Source organism: Orcinus orca, chromosome 2 (assembly GCF_937001465.1).
Source record: "Orcinus orca chromosome 2, mOrcOrc1.1, whole genome shotgun sequence".
In the NCBI taxonomy this organism is placed as follows: Eukaryota; Metazoa; Chordata; class Mammalia; order Artiodactyla; family Delphinidae; genus Orcinus; species Orcinus orca.
In genome coordinates, this window is record NC_064560.1 from 201359907 (window position 1) to 201378937 (window position 19031).

The 19031-nt window shown below is 68.7% G+C and overlaps 2 protein-coding genes across 6 annotated transcripts in view; both read left to right on the forward strand.

The window, feature by feature from the left end:
• Nucleotides 1-9292, forward strand: part of MTA1 (metastasis associated 1) — a 37526-nt gene extending 28234 nt beyond the window's left edge. Inside the window, exons 9-21 of one of the 4 annotated variants that reach the window (XM_012531537.3) lie at nucleotides 279-378; nucleotides 1023-1211; nucleotides 2529-2603; nucleotides 2737-2795; nucleotides 3187-3302; nucleotides 3544-3695; nucleotides 3790-3979; nucleotides 4074-4163; nucleotides 5050-5202; nucleotides 5333-5368; nucleotides 8075-8106; nucleotides 8394-8545; nucleotides 8634-9292. In XM_012531537.3, coding sequence (XP_012386991.2) covers nucleotides 279-378; nucleotides 1023-1211; nucleotides 2529-2603; nucleotides 2737-2795; nucleotides 3187-3302; nucleotides 3544-3695; nucleotides 3790-3979; nucleotides 4074-4163; nucleotides 5050-5202; nucleotides 5333-5368; nucleotides 8075-8106; nucleotides 8394-8545; nucleotides 8634-8784 — 1495 coding nt within the window. In that variant the 3' untranslated portion in view covers nucleotides 8785-9292. Of the gene's footprint in view, nucleotides 1-278; nucleotides 379-1022; nucleotides 1212-2528; nucleotides 2604-2736; nucleotides 2796-3186; nucleotides 3303-3543; nucleotides 3696-3789; nucleotides 3980-4073; nucleotides 4164-5049; nucleotides 5203-5332; nucleotides 8107-8393; nucleotides 8546-8633 lie in introns of those variants that run through there. The other 3 variants (XM_033421831.2, XR_007476038.1, XM_033421848.2) reach the window with 3 other exon arrangements.
• A 3452-nt stretch (nucleotides 9293-12744) lies between these two features.
• Nucleotides 12745-18319, forward strand: CRIP2 (cysteine rich protein 2). Of its 2 annotated transcripts, none has more exons than XM_004262463.3 (8): nucleotides 12745-13185; nucleotides 16168-16262; nucleotides 16344-16401; nucleotides 16758-16898; nucleotides 16981-17049; nucleotides 17129-17223; nucleotides 17545-17602; nucleotides 17685-18319. In XM_004262463.3, the coding sequence occupies exons 1-8, from the start codon at nucleotides 12846-12848 to the stop codon at nucleotides 17750-17752; spliced, it is 924 nt and encodes a 307-aa protein (XP_004262511.2). In that variant the 5' UTR covers nucleotides 12745-12845; the 3' UTR covers nucleotides 17753-18319. The 2 variants fall into 2 exon arrangements, with proteins under 2 accessions (XP_004262511.2, XP_033277755.1); XM_033421864.2 differs by having other exon boundaries at nucleotides 13069-13185; nucleotides 13742-16262.
• Nucleotides 18320-19031: the final 712 nt, after the last annotated feature.

Sequence of the window (19031 nt, forward strand, 5' to 3'; positions counted from 1 at the left end):
GGGGAGCTCCTGCGAGCACACGGGGGCCACACGCCCAGAAGGCGCCTGGGCCGGGTGCCGTCGGAAACAGTGTAGGAATGGGGTCCTGAGCCTCAGGACCTGAAGGCTCTCTTTTGTAAGAAGAGGTCTGCAAGGTCTCAGAAACGACGTGCCCGCGCTCCAGACCACAGTGTTCCTTCCCGAGACAGCTGAGTCTGGACGCCTCTGCGTGTCTGGCTTGGTCCGGCCGCTCCTCCTGCTTGTCCGCTCCAGTGGTCAGCGTCTCTCCTCCTCCCCAGCTCCGTGGGCACCTTTGCACGCGCCCTGGACTGCAGCAGCTCTGTCCGACAGCCCAGCCTGCACATGAGCGCCGCGGCCGCCTCTCGGGACATCACCCTGGTAAGTGAGAGGGCCACCGGGCAGCCGCGGCCCTGTGCGTCTGCTCAGATCAGCACCCGCTCCCCGGGCGGCACAGCCCTCCCTGGGGGGCACAGCCCTCCCTGGGGGGCACAGCGCAGGGCTCTCACTGCCCCTGTGTGGTGACCCTGTCTCATGCTGGTGAGAGGCTGCCGGCCGGCACGTGGTCAGGCCGTACTGGGCCCTTGCTGGTCTGCGGGCCGCACGTCCTCAGCCCGCCCTTCTCTTTCCACACTTGCCACCTCAGAGGCAGCGGCATCTCCCAGAGGACGGCTCGTGCCCTAGGCCGGCCCCTCCTGCCCAGGGCACTTTGGCCCTGGGGTCAGTCACCCACTGTCTGCCGGCTGAGCCCCCCCCTCCTGGAGTCCCGCCCCTGCTGAAGTGGGCCTGGGAGCACACCTGCTCCCCTCTTCTGCTCCGAGCAGCTTGGCCTGTCCCTGTGCTCTCCCCAGAGGCCCCCGGCCGCCCCCCCGAGACTGTCCGTATCCCCTCCCAGGTGGCAGGGAGGGCCAGCCCCTGGGTCCTGTGGCCTCCCACACGGCCCGGGTGTGCCTCCTGCCTGGGGCCGGGCGGGGTGGGGTCGCCCCAGCTCTGGGGCCCAGGCGACCCCGCCTCTCCTGCTGCAGTTCCACGCCATGGACACGCTGCACAGGAGTGTGTACGATGTCGCCAAGGCCATCTCGGCCCTGGTGCCGCAGGGCGGGCCCGTCCTCTGCAGGGACGAGATGGAAGAGTGGTCGGCCTCGGAGGCCAGCCTGTTCGAGGAGGCTCTGGAGAAGTACGGGAAGGATTTCACTGACATTCAGCAAGACTTCGTGAGTACCGGGGCGCAGGTTCAGGGCCCTGCTGTGCCCGCCGGGCCGCCGTTTTTCCGTCCCCTTGTCTGTTAGTGGCTCCGGAGGAAACGCCCAAGGCCGCCTGCTGGGGCCTGGGCTGAGCCACCAAGGCGAGGTCCACGCTGGTGTCGCCGGGGTCCTCGCCGGGCCTTGTTTGACTTGGTTCGTTTGGCTGTGTTGGTTGTTCTTAAGTGGCCGAGCGTCTCCGTGTACGTCCTTGCTTTGTGTCCCTTGCAAGTGTCCACCAGTGAGCCCGTGGGGATTCCAGCACCGGCAGGGCCTGTGCCCTCAGGGGCCCCTCCTGCCCTTACAGCCCCTGAAATACACTTGAACTCATCTGAAAGGTGGCCAACTGGTGGTCACTCAGAAGAGCGCGCCTGTGCAGAGAGGGCGGCAGGGGCGGCCGGGCCGGCCTGACCGCGAGCGCCTAGGAGGGGCCGGGATGCAGCGGCCTCGCCAACATCTGACTCTGAGCAGCACCTCTGCAGTAACGGACGAGGCTGATGCCACAGGACCCACGTCAGAAGGCAGACGGCACTACTGAGGGTGGAGAAGCATGTCGGTCCCCAGAGGCCATCAGAGGGACCCGCGCAGCCCCTGGTGCCATGGACACAGGCCGAGCCCAGACAGCCGGCCCCCTGTGCGAGGCAGATGCACGGAACGTACTGAACACCTAAGCAGGGCAGCAAGGCCTCCTCACACGGAAACAAGCGCAGCGAGGAGGCGGGCGGGACATAAAGCACTCAGCTCGCCACGCCTCCCGCACGTCCCGGGCCCCGGTGCGCACAGAGTCTGAATTGTCGACACGCCCGGGAGGACGTCGTGGGAGAATCCGCGCTGCGGGACTCGCCTGAGACTGGCCCGGAGGTGGCGTGGAAACGCAGGGGGCGGGATGGCAGCGGCAAGACTCTGACGGCCACACTGGACTCACAGGCAGCCTGTGAAGCCCAGAGGTGGCGCCCGCACAGCGGGGGAGCTGGGACCCGGGAGCAGAGTGACCGCGAGGACGTACCGGGGGAAGCGTTGCAGCCCACGGTCGTGGGTGGGGCTGGTGTCTGGGCGTCCAGCGCCTTGCGCGACGGGAGGGGGCACCCACCGCCGACCGAGCAGGGCAGAGGTGCCGAAACCGGGGAGGAAGCTCTTGCGTTGAATGGAGTGTGCCTGAGAGGGAGAGAGAGAGGGCAAGGCCTGAGAGGGGCCCTGACGCGGGCTGGGGGGAGGCTCGCCCCCTCCTGGGTGGGGTTAGCGGCCCCGCCATGCCCCCGCCCGCCCCCTGACGTGCCCCTCTCCCCCCAGCTCCCCTGGAAGTCGCTCACCAGCATCATCGAGTACTACTACATGTGGAAGACCACCGACAGATACGTGCAGCAGGTGAGGGCCCGGCCTGGGCGGGGGCCGAGGGGTCCTGGGGGAACTTTAGGGTGAGGGGGCAGCGTGGGGACTGGGGGATCCCCTCTCCAGACCCACCTGCTGGCCGCCCTGACCCTTTGTTCTGTGTTTGAAGAAACGCTTGAAAGCAGCGGAAGCGGAGAGCAAGTTAAAGCAAGTTTACATCCCCAACTAGTAAGTACGCCCCTCACGGCGCCGTCCCGCGTCCCACGTGGCCCCGTGGTGCCGTCCTGGCTGAGTCCTAGAGAGAGTCGGGGGCCTGTCATCGCAGCCCGTGGTGGCCCGGGGGCAGAGGTGGGGGCAGCACAGGGCATCAGGACGGGACCCCACCCGGCCTGGGGTTCAACTCTGAGCTGAGCTAAGCGCAGGCAGATGGAGCTGGGGTGTCGACAAGGTGGGAGCTGCTTCTAGAACTCGAGGGGAGAAAGATCACACACCCTCAGGCAGGGATCAGCGTCTGCCCTGTGGCCAGGCAGGTCTGGACTGGGGCTGCCGGGCCCCAGAGCCGCGCGCCCAGGGCTTGGTGGTCCCGTGACGTCTTCCCTCTCTCCCTTCCTTACCCAAGTAACAAGCCAAACCCGAACCAGATCAGCGTCAATAACGTGAAGGCAGGCGTGGTGAACGGTGCCGGGGCGCCAGGCCAGAGCCCTGGGGCCGGCCGGGCCTGCGAGAGCTGTTACAGTAAGTGCCCCGCCCGGCATCTGGGTGCCCCTAGCCCACAGCCCTGGGCGCCCCTGCACTGCCCTGGGGCCCAGCCTGGGGGCGGTGGCCACGCCCTGCCGGGGAAGCCCTCTCGGGGAGTACCGGGTGCCCGGGCCCACAGGGTGGGTGGTGGGCGCGGGCGGGCGACAGCTGTGTAATGCTCTCTGCCGTCACTGGTTCTGCTTAAGAATCCGTCTATTTCCAACTTTGTTGTCCGTAGCCACCCAGTCTTACCAGTGGTATTCTTGGGGTCCCCCTAACATGCAGTGTCGCCTCTGCGCATCTTGTTGGACATATTGGAAGAAATATGGTGGCTTGAAAATGCCAACCCGGTTAGATGGAGAGAGGCCAGGACCCAACCGCAGTAACATGGTAAGTCGGTCCCCCCCACCCTGCCCCAGCGCACGCCCCGCGGTCCGGCCCGCGGTCATGGCGCTGTGTTGGGGCGGCTCGCCCCCTTCCGCAGAGCCCCCACGGCATCCCAGCCCGGAGCAGCGGGAGCCCCAAGTTTGCCATGAAGACGAGACAGGCCTTCTACCTGCACACCACCAAGCTCACGCGGATCGCCCGGCGCCTGTGCCGTGAGATCCTGCGCCCGTGGCATGCCGCCCGGCACCCCTACATGCCCATCAACAGTGCGGCCATCAAGGCTGAGTGTGAGTGTCCCTGCGGGAGGGGCGCTGGCGGGGCTGGTGGGGACGGGGTGTGCAGCCCCCGCGGGAGCTCTTACCCGGGCCTCGCACCCCACAGGCACGGCACGGCTGCCCGGAGCCTCTCAGAGCCCGCTGGTGCTGAAGCAGGCCGCGCGGAAGCCCCTGGAGGCCGTCCTGCGGCACCTCGGTGAGCCTGCTCTCCTCCAGCGCAGCCCTGGCCCCCCCAGGGGGTCCCAGCCTCTCCCCACCCTGCTTCCCTCGCCCCTGCAGTCCCCAGGGATCTGGGTCGGGGGCACTGGCTCTTGTGATGCCTCTGAGCCTGGATCTCCCGCGGGGGGCTTCTCCGCGCCCCACGCCCCAGGGCAGGGTCACGGCTGGGTGGGAGACGTGCACACCTAGGCAGCAGCCTGCAGGGAGGGGCCTCGTGGCCTGAGGACCCTGAGCCCTTCGGCTGGCTTTGCCGCCCCGCCCCGCCCCGCCCCGGCCCGCTTGTTCTGGGCTTGGCTGGCCTTGGCTGGGCTTGGACGAGGGCGGGGCTTCCCCTTCCTGAGGGACATTCCAGAGCCGGGAGCTCCCGGCAGCACTTGCTGTGGAGTCTCGGTCCCGGGGCTGGCCTCACCCCGACCCGACCCATGGGAGGAGGTGGTCTCTGTTCCCTGCGAGCCCCCCAGGGCTGTGGGACCTTGGCAGGTGTGAGCCCGTGCCTTCCAGGCCGGCGCTCGTGGGCTCGTCCTCGGCCAGCCAGCTGGGCCGTTAAAACTCATCGTCTGTCTAGTGGCCAGCCCTGTGCTGTCAGCTCCGGTGGCCGCTGAGTGGACCTGCTTGTTTATGGGTATCTGGAGCCTGTAAGCTGCCGGTGGTCCCCGGTGTTGCGGCCCTTTGGCCAGGGCTGAGGAGCCAAGGAGCCCCGCCCCAGCAGCTGTCCCCGCTCGCAGGATGCCCGGGGGTGCTGGCCTGCGGTGCCCTCCCGGGCCCTGGTCGCCATGGGCCTGGGCTCTGGCGGCCCACAGTCGGGCGGCAGGGCTGCTGCCGAGGGCCCACAGTGCGCCCACCTGCCCGCGTTGCCTCTGCAGAGACCCACCCCCGCCCCCCGAAGCCCGACCCCGTGAAGAGCGTGTCCGGCGTGCTCGGCGGCCTGACCCCGGCCAAGTCGGCCCCCGTCATCAACAACGGCTCCCCTACCATCCTGGGCAAGAGGAGCTACGAGCAGCACAACGGGGTGGACGGTGAGTCCGGCGGGGCCTTGGGCTTGGCCAGCACGGCCTGTGGCCCCGGGGCACCCGACCCTGGCCCCCGCCGCGCCCGCACCCGCTGACCATGTGTTCTCTCCTCTCTCCTGCCGCCGGGCGCTGCCAGGCAACGTGAAGAAGCGCCTCTTGATGCCCAGTAGGGGTAAGGCCCGGCCCTCCGCGCGTGCCTGTGTGTGCTGTGCTCACGCGTGCGCGGCGGACGGCTCAGGGCACGTCCAAGGGCAGTCCACGCGGGCTGGGCCGCACCCTGCTGCCCCGGCTCCTCCCGATTCACCTGTCGCTCGGCAAAGATCGGAGCGCTGCCCCTCGGGCCCCCAGCTCGCCCAACGCTACCTCCTGCCCCGGGGCCTCCGGCTCGCGGGCCACCCCTCCTTCCGGGCCCAGCGCCGGTCAGTGGACTGTCCTCGCTCCGGCGGCCCTGGTGCCCCCGCCGCCCGCCTGTACTGTCTGCTGTCGCGCTGCGACTGTCCGCATGCCGCCAGCCTCAGCTTGCGTGGCCGCCTGCGCTGTGCTTGCAACCCTGCCTGTGCCCCTGCCCCAGTGGGGGGCTTTGGGACCCTGGTCTCCTCGGGGGGCAGGTGGGACAGAGCTGTGGTGTGGCCGGCATGGCTGGGTGGGGGTCGGCGAGACCCGGGTGGACGCTCAGGTCAGGGCCCCGCATGGAGGCGCGCCCAGGGCTGAGGGTCCCAGAGCTGAGGCAGCAGTAGTGCCCTCTCCTGAGCGGGGTGGGATGCTCGTGGGGTGTGTGCTAGGGCAGCCCTCTGTGGGACCCTCCTGCCGTCGGCGCCTCTGGAATGTGGCTCCTCTCACCTGCCCAGGGCCCGGCTTCTGCCCCCTCAGCTGGCGGTGGGGTGTTCGTGGGCTGGGGCTGCTCTAGGAGGGTGTAGCCACTGTGGCAGTGTGGGATGTGTCAGACCTGGGTGTCCCAGGGCCCCCCAGGGATTTGCCTGCGGCCGGACCCGTGTGTGTGTGTGGGGGGGAGATGAACAGGGAAGCAGCTGAAGGGAAGAACGTGGCAAGTGTACTCGGAGCCCCTCCTGCCAGCCTCTCGTGACGGCAAGGTCAGGTCGGGTGTGGGTACCCCAGCTCCATGGGGCAGCAAGCATGGACACGTCCAGAGCCCTCCCCAAGCTCAGGACTGGAGGGCTACTGGCCCCAGGGGTCTGGCCGAGGCTTGGCTGTCCTGGGATCTGTGGGAGGTGGGCCGGACGTGGGGACCCGGGAGGTAGCAGCGGCCAGCGGCCACCCGGCCCAGCCCTGTCCCCTGGATGCTCCCTCTCTCCGCTGTGTCTGAGAGCCCCAGCAGGCACACCCTGAGGGTCAGTCGGTGGTACTGGTGCCGGGTCCTGCCATCTCACCCCATCTGGACACAGGCTCTCGCCTGCACCAGGCCCCGCCCTGGCTGCCTCACCCACGACCCTGTGGTGGGGCTCTGAGGGCGGGGCGCTAGCCTGCTGATCTCCCTCCTCCCCCCCATAGCCTTCGGGCGGGGAGGCTGTCGCAGCCCCTGGTCCCAGCAGCGGGGCTGGCTGCTCATCTGCCGCTGCGACAGGTGCCCTGGGGATGGTCTGATTACACCCACAGAAGGGGGTGAGGGGCCGCGTGCTCATCAGCAGGCAGCTTTGGGCTTTGTGGTCCGACCTGTGAAAAAGCCGTTAGTTAGCGGGAGGGATGAAATCTTTTTGCTTCTGTCGGGTTTCCCGAGATCGATGTGCTTCCGTACCTATCTACTTCAGCCCCAGCGTGCAGATCCCGGGTGGGGATATCGGGGGCTGCACATGAGCCCTGGGAGGAGGCCACAGCTGGCCTCCTGGGGTGCTGTGGGGCAGCGGGGGCAGCAGCGGGTGGCGGGAGCTGGCTCTGGGCGAGGCCCGGCCTCTGGCACTGGTGGGGCCTTAATGGGCTAACAGGCCCACGGACGCGCCTGCGGCTGCATCCACCCTCTGGGCCTGCCGCATGCACGCGCTCCCCTGTAACGCTGACCGTGTGCTTTCTTTCCTCCGCCACCCATCCCTCTGGTAGGCACCTACCTGGGTAAGTAGCACAGGGCCTCGAGGGCTGCAGGCCGGGTGCCACGGCCCCTCCCTCTGCCCTGCCGGGGTTGGGGTACTCCAAGTTAGGAGGTGGTTTGCAAAGGGGAGGGCTGGACAGCTCTTCTCTGCTCGTCAAGAGACGAACCGTGGCCAAGGGGCCCTTTTGGGAGGAGCTGGTCCTGGGAGGCCTCTGGCAGGACGCAAGTGGTGGAGACCAGCCCTCATGGGCACGTGCTCCCACGGCCGCCCACAGACTCGCCCTACGTGTGTCAGGAGCCACAGGTCTCGGGCGCCCGTTGGGAGTGTGGACTGAGACCTGGGCGGCGTCTTTCCTCTTCAGAGGGGCAGCTGCTTGTGGCTGCAGACCCCCGGCCGTGGGGTGGAAGCACTGGAGCCCTGGCCAGAGCCTGGCCTCCTGGCCACTCGAGGAGCTTCTGTCAGCTCCTCCCTGGGTGGCTGGCCCCAGGGTTTGCGATGGGGGCTGGGGGCCCCTCGGGAGGAAGCCCAGGGTAGCCCGGCCTCCTGGGGTCTGAGTGGTGCTGCCCGGGGAGTGGCCGCCTTGCAGAGGGGCTGCCCGGCGCCACTGTATTTATACCCACCGTAGACCAGGCCCCGGTTGTCGCGGCCCAGTCAAGGGAGCGAGCTCAGATCCGAGACTCCGGGCCCCCACCCAGAGCGCTGCCTGGGTGTGGGCTGTGGCTCTGGGGGGACCTGGCCCCAGGTCTGCTTCTCGGCTGCGGGTCCTCAGCGAGCGTGTTGAGTGCAGGACGTGCCTTGCCTCGGACCTCACAGCTTGTTCTCCTCCCTCTTGTCAGGTTTGGCGAATCACGGACAGACCAGGCACATGGTGAGAGGGAGGGTCCCCGTCCTCCACACTCGTACACACGTGTGTTCCCACAGCTCCCGCGGGCCTTTGGGGGAGGCCCCCCAGCCCTGCAGGCGCTGCATGGGAGCATCTGGGAGGCCCAGTGGGACCAGAGGAGGGGCAGGCGGCGGGTCTCCATGGCCCTCGGAGGGCCCCCTCCCCGCCCGGGGTGGCCAAGCCTCCATGCTCCCCGCTGGGACCGCCACCTCGGGCTTTCTGGGTGCCCACATGGAGGCCCCGGGCTGACCCCTGGCGCCTCCCCACCGCAGGGACCAAGCCGGAACCTGCTGCTCAACGGGAAGGCGTACCCCACCAAGGTGCGGCTGATCCGGGGGGGCTCCCTGCCCCCTGTCAAGCGGCGGCGGATGAACTGGATCGATGCCCCCGATGACGTGTTCTACATGGCCACCGAGGAGACCAGGTGGGGCCTCCAGGGCCAGCGGCGGGCAGGGGGCAGGGGCCACCGTGTCCGTGTCACTCGTCCGCGTCACTCGGTGTCTCGATCACAGGAAGATCCGCAAGCTGCTCTCGTCCTCCGAGACCAAGCGCGCGGCCCGCAGGCCCTACAAGCCCATCGCCCTGCGCCCCAGCCAGACCCTGCCGCTGCGGCCGGCCCCGCCAGCGCCCGTCAACGACGAGCCCATCGTCATCGAGGACTAGGCGCCGCCCGCCTGCCCGCAAGGCCCTCCAGCCGCAGACCGCGCCCGCCCGCCACCCGCCCGCCGCCCCGCCGCCCGGTTTCGGTAGTGCCCCCCCCCGCCCCCCCCCGCCCCCCCCTGCAGAGAGACTGCTCCTCGGCCCCCAGCGGGGGTGGGGGGGAAGCGCCGCCTAACTTACTCCAGGGCCGCTGAGGAGTCACCTTTTTAGCTTGTGTTTACTTTTTGGCCGGAGCGGAGCTGAGGGGCCGCCCCAGCGCTCGCCCTGCGACGCGGGCCTGCGGGCCGGCCGGGAGTTTCCTTGTGTTCTGTTGAAGGTGCCATTTTAAATTTTATTTTTATTACTTTTTTTGTAGATGAATTTAAGCTCTGTAACTTACACCTGGAATGTTAGGATCGGCGTGGCCAGTGGCCAGCCGAGCTGCCTGGTGGGGTTGGCCCCTTGTCTTTTCAAGTAATTTTCATATTAAAAAAAAACAAAGAAAAAAAACTCATAAAAACAAAAAATCCAACTAGCCCTTTCCGTGTCTTTTGTCCCCAGTCCTCTCCCCGTCTTGGGCCCACCTCACCCTCAGGGCAGAGCCGGCGCTCCCAGCCTGGACTCCCCCGGCCCGCCATGGGGGAGGACGCTCAGGGAGAGGCACTGGCGAGCAGCGCGTGGCAGGCCTGGCCCGCATACCTGCCTCCCGGAGGCCCAGGCCCGATGCCCACCACCTGGCCCTGGGAGCAGGGAGAGGTCCAGCCAGGGCTCGCTGGCGCTCACTCGGTGGCGGGGGCAGGGGTGGGGGAGCGGAGACCCCCTGTGTCTGTTCAAGGCAGGGGGTGGTCTGGACCTGGCCTGGGACCCAGACTGGCAGGTGCCTGGCTTCCGTCGGGGCAGCCAGCCTAGCTGGGTCAGCCGGCCGGCCAGCCTGCTCCTGGCAGAGCCCTGCCCCAGCTGTCTGCGGGTTTTTGCCAGGAACTGCAGGGCCACCCCTAGCAGGTGTGGAGTTTCCACAGGGAGAGCTCGCTCAGATTTCAGCAAGTCCGCTCTCAGACATCCTGCCTCGGCTGGCCCCCGCACAGCCGCTCCGGCCCAGGGGACAGGTGTGGCCAGGCCGCGGTGGGGAGGGGTCTGGGAGCCACGCTAACCTCCGCCAGCCGAGGGGCTCCCCTCCGTGAGCTCTGCCTCCTGTGCCTCCAGCCCCACTGTGACGCGTGGGCATCTCAGCTGGGGAACTGAAATAGAAACCACCCTGCTCCCTCGCTGGAGACAGATAAGGGGCGTCCTGGCCTTCCAGGACCCAGCTGCAGGGCCCCGCAGGGTGGCGGGCCAGGGTGTCAGAGGAGTGGCTGTGGCACCCGCCCCCCCACCCCCCGCCCCCCCACAGCCAATTCTAATCTGCAGTCCTGGCACCACCCCTTGCTGCCCCTGCTGCCCCAGGGCTTCGTTGCAGTGTCAGCCGAGGTGTGGTGGGGGGTGGGGGGGTGCGGCGCACGGCTGGGAGGCCAGGCTGGTGACCTTGAGAAAGACACTAGCTTCCTCCGGGGCCTTTTCCAGTCCTGGGGCCTGAGGATGGGGTGGGGTGGGGACGGGAAGGGAGGGTTCTCCCCAGGCCCGGTACTGACTTCCCTTCCCCCAACCTGGCCCTCCCCCCAGGCTGGTCGAGATCTCCGTCCCAAGGACAGGCAGGCCCTGCGGAGAGCCAGGAGCCGGGGGTCCCCCGCCCCCACCCCAGCACTGTGCTGGGCAGGGCCTGGGCTGCGTGTCCGCCTCTCCGCTGCTGGGGGGTCTGAGCTGAGGCTTAGCGGTGGGGTGGGAGGCGGGTGTGGGCGGGGGGAGCAAGCTCTTGGGTGCCCAGGAGTGTTTGCCAGCTTTGGTCTGTTCTCGTGGGCCTGGCAGGGGGCTGTAGCCGTCTCCTCCACAACCCCCAGCGCCAGGGCCATCTCAGGGGGACAAGAGTCCCCACAAGGGACTCAGCCTGGACGCCTGCCCACCGCTGGGTGCAGCCCTGGGGGTCCTGTGGGAGAGCGAGACTGGGCTCCTGCGTGTGCCATTTGCCAGCGCTGCGGCCCTAGGGGAGGGGCCTGCCTTACCACCTAGCCACCTGGCCTGGCCACCTCGGGGCAGGCCCTGCCTGCTTCCCACGAACTTGCTGTCCTCACCCAGCCCCACGGCCTGCTCACCAGGAGCTGGCCTGGCCTGTACCTGCCCCAGTCCCTAGCCCTCAGTGGCCTCAGAGGCAGGTGCCGCTGCTCTGTGTCCCGCGATCTGTGCCCCTTCCCGCCAGGCCCACAACAGCCCCGGTGCCACCAGCCCAGGCACTGCAGCTGGGTGGCAGGGCACCTGCACCGCCCCACTCTCCCCTCCCTGGCTCCAGGGCATCTGGCCAGGGCCCAGCACCATTCCTTTGCTCCACCCCCATTCACTCTCCAAGCTGGGCGACACCAGTGCCCAACCAGTCCGCCCTCCACAGCAGTCCTGCAAATTTCAGGGGCGGGGTGGAGTCACGGAGGCTGATGCCCGGGGGTCCCCGGGGGCTCCCAAGCTACAGAGGAGGTGGTAACAGGTGCCAAGTGGGGGGCAGTGGGCCCATGAATTATTCAGAGACACCGGACACCCAGCCTGAGCCAGGAGCGGGATGTGAATGACTGACCTGCAGGCCACCTTGTCCAAGAAGGGGGGCCCGCTGAGGCCTCCTCTCTGGTCTCTGCCCTGGCTGGCTCGGGGCCAGAGCCCGAGTGCGAAGGGAGAGGGGGCCGGCCAGGCTGGTCAGTTAGGCCTGAGGGGGGCCACATGTTTCTGGGCTGTTGTCCTCACGGAAATGGCACTGGCTGAAGGGTGTGGGTGCAATGGGTGGGGGCACCGCTGGGAGCAGGGCCGCGGCAGGGCTGCCATGAAACTGCCCTGTGAGACTGGCTCACCCAACCACTGTGAACACGCTGGCACCAGGGGCCAGGAGAGGCGCCAGACGCCACCAGGCAGAGGAAATGGGCAGTGGGGGGCAGACCTCAGTGTCCAGCACAGAGCCTCAAAGACAGGGCAGGGGGTGACGGGGCTGGAGCCCGCTGCCCAGCCTGGGCCTAGTCGTCTGGGCTTGGGGGTCTGTCCATCTGCCGGACTTGAGGCTCAGCTGGGGATGGAGGTCCAGAGGAGAGCCCATGAGGAGGCAGAGCCCCTGGGAGGTGGCCCCAGCGTCCTCCAGGTCCCCCAGATCCCGGGGTTAGGGCCGGGTCCTGCATGGCTCCAGGTGCAGGTAGGGAGAGTGGGAGTGGTCAGGCAGGTAGGTAGGTCCCTGTTGGCAGGAGGGCTGTGGACCCCGGGGAGAGACCCCGAATGCTGGCAGATCCCTAGCTCCCCGGCCCTCCAGGAGGGTGCTTCGGCACCACCAAGCTGGAGGTCAGAGGCCCTGGGCCCTAAGCTAGTGGGGTCCAGACGAGGGATGCCCGTGGCGGGAGCCGGGGGAGGGGATAGGGGTAGAAGCTGACGGCAGGGTCCGCCCATTTGGCCGGCCACAGCACCCGCGAAAGGGGCACTCCAGGGGCCCCAACATCTCCTCTCCCTCCTCTCCTCCCCTCCCTACCGCCCTCGGGTGGGAGAGCTTGGGGAGGACAACTTCAGAGCCTGCAGCACAGCCCCGCGGGTCCCCTCGGTGCCAGGCATCCCCTCCCCAACCCCCTTCCAGCAGTTTCTCTCGCGCTGTTTTTGGAAGTGGCAGGCGCCCTGCCCTCCACCCGCTGGGCCTTCAGCACCACTGACAGTGTTAGGCGGGGCCGGGACCGGGCCTGGACCGGTGGCGCGCCCGCCCGGAATCCCGCTCCTATCCCACCGCAAGGCCGTTGCTATAGAAACCGAGCAACAAAGGGAAGCGGGGTGGCGGCGCGCGGCAGGGTGGGGTAGGGTTCCCTTGGGGACTCGGGCGCCAGGACCGGGCAGGGCGGACCGGTCCGCCGTCGGGGAGTCAGTCTGCTTGTCCCGACGCCGACCTTCCGGGCCGAGGCCCCCGCTGGCCAGGACGCCCCCAGTCGAGAGGGCCGCGGACTCCCAGCCCCACCCGCGGCCCGGCTGGCTGCCCCAACGTTGCCATGGAAACAGGCGAGGACAGGGCGGGCCTGGGTAGAGGCCAGCTCGCGCGCGCGACCCAGGGGCGCCCGGCGGGTCCAGTCGCCCCCCATCCGCCCCTGCAGGTGCGCCCCCGCCCCCGCGGCGCCCGGACCCTGAGGGCGGGCTCCCGACGCCCCGCCCCGGACGCAGACCAATGGGAGCACAGACAGCCGGTCGGGCGGGGCTGGCGGGTCGGGCGAGGCGGCGGCGGCGGCGGCGGCGGCGGCGGGGAGACGGGCGCGGGCGGAGGACACGGGCTGAACGGGAGCGCACCGGCCATGGCCTCCAAGTGCCCCAAGTGCGACAAGACCGTGTACTTCGGTGAGTGCCCGGGCCCGGCCAGCACCCCGCCGCCCTTCTCGGTCCAGGATGCGCGGCCCCGACCCGGCTCGCCGCGCTGCCCACGCGGGTGCGGCTGAAGGGCGGAGCGGCGACAAGCTGGGGGCGGCCACGCCCGAACCCCGAAGTGGACGATGGGGGTGGGGCGGGGGCCCGAGGCCCGGCGGGTGGGGGGGCGCGTGGTCCCCCCGAGAATACGCCCGGGCTTGGGGGAGAGCTCTGGGTTCGCGGGCGCATCGCGGTTCTCCCGGCGGTGCCGAGCGGGGCGGGGTCGGGCGGGGCAGCAATCTCCGGGCGCTTCTCGCGCGCTCCTGTCCCTCTCGGCCGTTTCGCGCGGACCCCAGTCCCGCCTTCCGCGGACACGTGGCCGGGCTGGCGTGGCCTCGACCCGTGACCCCCAGCCCCCACCCCGACCTCTGCCCACGCGGGGCTGGGCCAGGGCTGGGCTCTGTCTGGACTCAGTCCACGCGGGGGCGACCTTGGCCTCTACCTCCTGCGTGTCCCAGCGCGCGCCTTTCCTTGGTTCACGTACCCCCAGGACTTTCCCGGGGGTGGGGTGACAAGCGAGTCCCCACAAGCAGGAGAGGACGCTGGAGCCCAGGTGGCCAGGCCCCCTGCTTCCTCAAGGTCAGAACAGTGGCATTCAGGAGGAGGTAGCTGGGTAGGAGGGGGTCCTCTCTGCCAGGATGCCCCCTGGGTTGGCAGCACCTGCCCGCCCCCCCCAGCACTGGCTCACCCACACTCTGGCGCTCTGACCCTGTTGTCTGGCTCACCCACTCTCGCTCATCCTGGCTGATCCGACTTTGCCAGGGCGGCGAAGTCCCTGCCCACCGAGCCTCCCACCAACGCCCACACAGACAGACTTGGTGGCACAAGCCAGGATGGCCAGAAGGGCAGGGAGAGACAGGGACAGACGGGGGATCCGATCCTTCTGTTGTCATCCTAAGGGCAGTGGTCCGGGTCTGGACTGGGGACAGGCCGAGGTGAAGATGGCCACTTGGCTTCCCAGCAGGCCAGAGCTCGAGGAGGAGGCCGGAGGAGGCCGACGTTGTTTGCTGTTCCCAGAGGGGAGGGACCGGATTTGGCCTGGAGTGCTTCTGGGCTGGCTGGAAGCCGAGGGGCTTCCGGATGCCTCCCCAGGAGTCCGCCCAGCCCTCTGTCCCCATCCCAGACAGGGCTCATCCTGTAAGGCTCAGGGTGGGGGCCAGCGCCAGGGTCCTCCTGCCAGCCCCGCTGCCCGCAACTTTGCTCCCAGTTATGCTAGCTCAGGACCGGGCCGACAGTCCCGTGGACAGCCCGGAAAAGCGCTTCTGCCTGCTTGGGCGGCCGCCGGCTCCCAGCAGAAAACAAAGGCGGCTCAGACTCGGCTGGCTTCTGTCCTGGTCTGGAGGCCCTGGTGGAGGAAAGGGCTGGGGGCCAGACCCTTCCACCCCCCATCAGGCTTCACCCCAGCAGCCTACCCCCAATAAGGCTTCACCCCAGCAGCCTACACCCCAAGCGTGTGCACAGTGCAACCTGGGCCAGGATACCCCAGGGTGACCTCAGGGACACCGAGCCTTTGTGTCCCCAACAACCGTGCAGCCGGGTGAGGGCTGGTTCCCTTCCGAGCCTTTAGGCTCAATCGATTCTGCCCTCCCAACTTGGGCCGGTAACGTGTGGCCGTCGACCTGGCCAGTGGATCTGAGGGTCATTCCCCTGCCCCCAGGTGGCCACATCCTACAAACCAGCCAGTGGTTCTGGCAGCCCTGAGCTGCAGCTGCCTCGGCCGCCGCTGGCCAGAAGGAGAACTGGGAGAGGATCCGAGCCCGCCTTGGGCTCAGCCAGCTCCCATCTGCCCTGGCATGGACCTGGGGCGAGGCCTGGCCAGCCTGCGTCCCAGCCTCCTTGGTGGAGTGGCCAGAGGGATCTAAGCTTGTGCTGCCCCTGGCCGGGGCCAGCAGGTTCCACCAGGGCCGTGGGGAGACATCGCTCAGGGCTCCGAACCTGGGCCACCAGGGGGACTCACTGCCCTCCAGCAGCACCCACAGGCCACCTGGGGCTCGGGGTGCCCCTGGCCAGGCTCTCTCTCCCTGCTCTGCTGGGGCCCTGGGGGAGGCCTGGCCCAGGTGGGGGCCCCTCTGTGAGGGGGACCAGAGGAGCCACTGGTCCTTGGCCTCTTCTTGGGGCTTGGCCAGATTCTGCCAAGGTGGAAGGGGGCCAGCCCACCTGACCCCCCTGCTCCCCTCCCCGATGCCTCTGGCCGGGCCCCTTTCCAGTTGGGAGGAATTCCAACTCAGCTCCGGCCTTTCTTCCTGCCCTCTCCTCCGCCCTTTTCCTGCTGTGCTCCCCTGGGGAAGCCTCAGCTTCCGTCCACTGGGAGGTGGCCCAGCAGCCCCAGCCTGGGGCAGGGGACAGGGAGGGGCCCCAACGTGACCCTCAGCAGCTGGTCTCAGACCTTGAGTGCCAAAGCAGCAGCCAGAGGCGGGGTGGGGGGGGGGCGCTCAGAGCTTAGGGAGAGGAAGCCAAATATAGACAGGCAGGCGTCCTGTCCCACGGGTGTCCCATGGTGGCGACAGGGACTGGCCTCTCGCAGGGGTTCTGGAGGCTTGGGGCCACCCTTCAGCGGGGGCGCTCTGCCAGCTCCATTAGGGCCTGATTGGAGGGTTTGGGGATGTGTGTGAGGGAGGGGCAGGTGTCCTGGTGAGGGGATTAGCAGGTGCTTGAGCTGGGACCCCGTCCAAGTTCCCTGCTGCAGCCCGTGACCCAGGGTGATGAGGGTGCCTGAGACCCAGAGGGAGAGCAGGGCCCCTGGGGAGCAGAAGGTGGTTACGGTGGGGGAGCAGGCAGGTGCCATGTGGCTCCTGGGTGGGGATGAAGGGGACCCGGCGCAGAGGCTGCCCAGGAGCGGGCAGGACAGCGGGGGCAGCAGGCGGCTGAGCGCGGGAGGGCAGGAGGGCGCTGGCCCTGACCCCCCTCCCGCCCCAGCTGAGAAGGTGAGCTCCCTGGGCAAAGACTGGCACAGATTCTGCCTCAGGTGCGAGCACTGCAGCAAGACGCTGACGCCAGGGGGCCACGCCGAGGTGAGCCCCTTCCCTGGGCAGGGAGGGGGGGCCGGGGAGCCCAGGCCAGGCCCCCGCCCTCATGCCCTGCCCTCTGCCTAGCATGACGGGAAGCCCTTCTGCCACAAGCCCTGCTATGCCACGTTGTTCGGACCCAAAGGTGAGCCTGGGTGGGGCGCCACGGCGTGTGATCTGCTCCAGCGCTGGGGGACGTGGCCAGTGCCGATCCTCGGCCCAGCAGAGACTTGGGGCTGGCCTGGCGGGACGCTGTGGACCCTCGGATTCCCCCGGCCCCCTTGTCTCCTTCCCCATGCTGGCCCCTCCCGTCCTTGAAGGACCAGCATCCTCCGTGCCTTTCCCGGAAATCTGCAGCCCACGGGTGCCCTCTGGGTGGGGGTCCTGACCCCACAGTGGGCCGTGGAGGACCCTTTTCTGAGAAGTTGGGGGGTGGCTGTGAGGGCTGGGTGGTGGGCGAGCCCACTGGCCACCCCCCCTACAGTGCCTACCACCTCACAGGGGTGAATATCGGAGGTGCCGGCTCCTACATCTACGAGAAGCCCTCTGCCGAGAAACCGCAGGTCACTGGCCCCATCGAGGTCCCCGTGGCCCGAGCTGAGGAGCGGAAGGCCAGCGGCCCCCCGAAGGGGCCCAGCAAAGGTGGGCTGGGCTGAGTTTCCGGGGGCGGGGGGACCGGGGCGTCGGAGCCGCTGTGCCCCGTCCTGACTCCTCCCCCTCCCAGCCTCCAGCGTCACCACGTTCACCGGGGAACCCAACATGTGTCCTCGCTGCAACAAGAGGGTCTACTTTGGTGAGTGGCCGCGCCCACCCCCAGCCTGGGAGGTCTCCGCCAGGGGGGCCCCCGACCTCACCACCTCTCCCGTCCCCAGCCGAGAAGGTGACGTCTCTGGGCAAGGACTGGCACCGGCCGTGCCTGCGCTGTGAGCGCTGCGGGAAGACGCTGACCCCAGGCGGGCATGCGGAGGTGAGAGGGGCGCTGGCTGGACGGTTGGGGGCGGGGCGCGCAGCTGCCGGGGACGGGAGGCGGGGGAGGGGGGTGCCGGGCGGTGGGCGTTGTCCCCTGGTGGCCAGCCTCGTGGCTCGCGTGCGCGCAGTGCTGCGTGGCGTGGCGTGGCGTGGCGTGGCGGCGCTGTCCTCCCCTCCAGCTCCCCCAAGGTGAGCCGACCTGGCCAAGGCTTTGAGAACTCGAGGGTTCAGGGAGACCCGGAGGAAGCCACCAGGGGGAGTGGGGAGTGTGGACTCCGTGGCCCTCGCTTCTCACCCCCCCCCCCCATCTCGTCCCTAGCACGACGGCCAGCCCTACTGCCACAAGCCCTGCTACGGAATACTTTTCGGACCCAAGGGTGAGTGTGGCCAGGAGGGTCTGGGATGCGGGGTCCCCCTTCCTCCACCCCTCCCCTACCACCCTTGCCCCTCTCCCCACAGGGGTGAACACCGGAGCTGTTGGCAGCTACATCTATGACAAGGACCCCGAGGGCAAGGTTCAGCCCTAGGCCCGCAGGCCCTTCTGCGGGGCATTGGCCCGCCTGCGCAGGCCCCTGGCCAGGGGCCCAATGCTTGGCTACGAGGGGAGAGTGACCGCCGCCCAGTCCCACCTCAGCACCTGCGAGTCCAGGGCCTGCGTGTTGGGGAGGAAGCCCTGAGCTGACTCCAGAGCCCTGCCCACCAACCCTGTCTCTCTGGGTGTGTCTGCCTTTGTGTCCCCAGCCACCCGTCGCCCCCTTTTGTGTCCTCCTGGCCCCCCGTGTCCCCATGTCTGCATCTCATGTCCCACACGTCCCTGAATGTCCCTGTGGCCTGGGTGGGTCTTTCTGAGGTGGCCGCCCCACGCTCCCCCTCCTGCTGCCCGAGTCCTGCCCACAGTGTTATTTATGCTCCCCCTGCCCGTGACAGCCACAGCCACGCCCCTCACAGTGTCCCAAGGGTGGAGGGACATCCCTGCCAGGAGCCCTCTGCCCGCCTCCCACCCTGCCTCGCAAGCGCCCGCCCGCCGCCCTCACGTGGCTCACATTCGACTGCTGGGCGTTCTGCTGTCAATGAAAGGTTTGAGGATCGCACAACCCCGCACTGTGTCTGTGTCTGTGGCATGGGTGTGAAGCCGGGATAGCGTCCCTTCGTCTGGGGGTCCTCTTCCCAACGGCGGTGGTCGTGGCTGGGAGGCGGGGAGGCGCTGATTTAGGCTGTGGTGCCGACACTGAGGTGGGCTGGGCCCCTGAGAGGGACCAGACTAGCTGGACGTGGGGAGGGTGGGAGGCATCCGGGGGTGGGGTCCTGGTCCCCAGACATGGGCACCAAAACCAGGGGGTCCTCTGATCCATCAGAGACCCAGAGGGAGAGGTCAGCCTCGGGAAAGAGCAGAGGGCATGGCATGTGGAGGGAGAGGGGGCAGGTGACCAGAGGAGGGGTCCTCTGCAGGGGGAGAAGCCGGTGGAGGGTGGTCAGGGACGAGGAGGCGCCTGGAAGGACAGAGGGTTTGGGGGAGCGAGGCTGAGCGTGGTCGGCCGGCCCCGGCATTGGTGGGAGCCCAGGGACAGAACGTGGGCAGTCTGGAGGAGAGGCCTAGGGGCTCCTGCCTGAACAGCATCTGCGTCTGGGCTTGCAGTGTTGATGGACTCACCTCTGGCCTCCCCAGGCTGTCCAGGCTCTGCCTTTGCAACCGGGAACTCTCAGTAGCTGGGAGGAGGCCTCTCCTCCTCGTCTGCCTTCCCTTTACCTGCTGGCTCCCGGGCAGCCCACCAGAGGGCGCCCCTTCTCTTCCACGCTGGGCGCGGG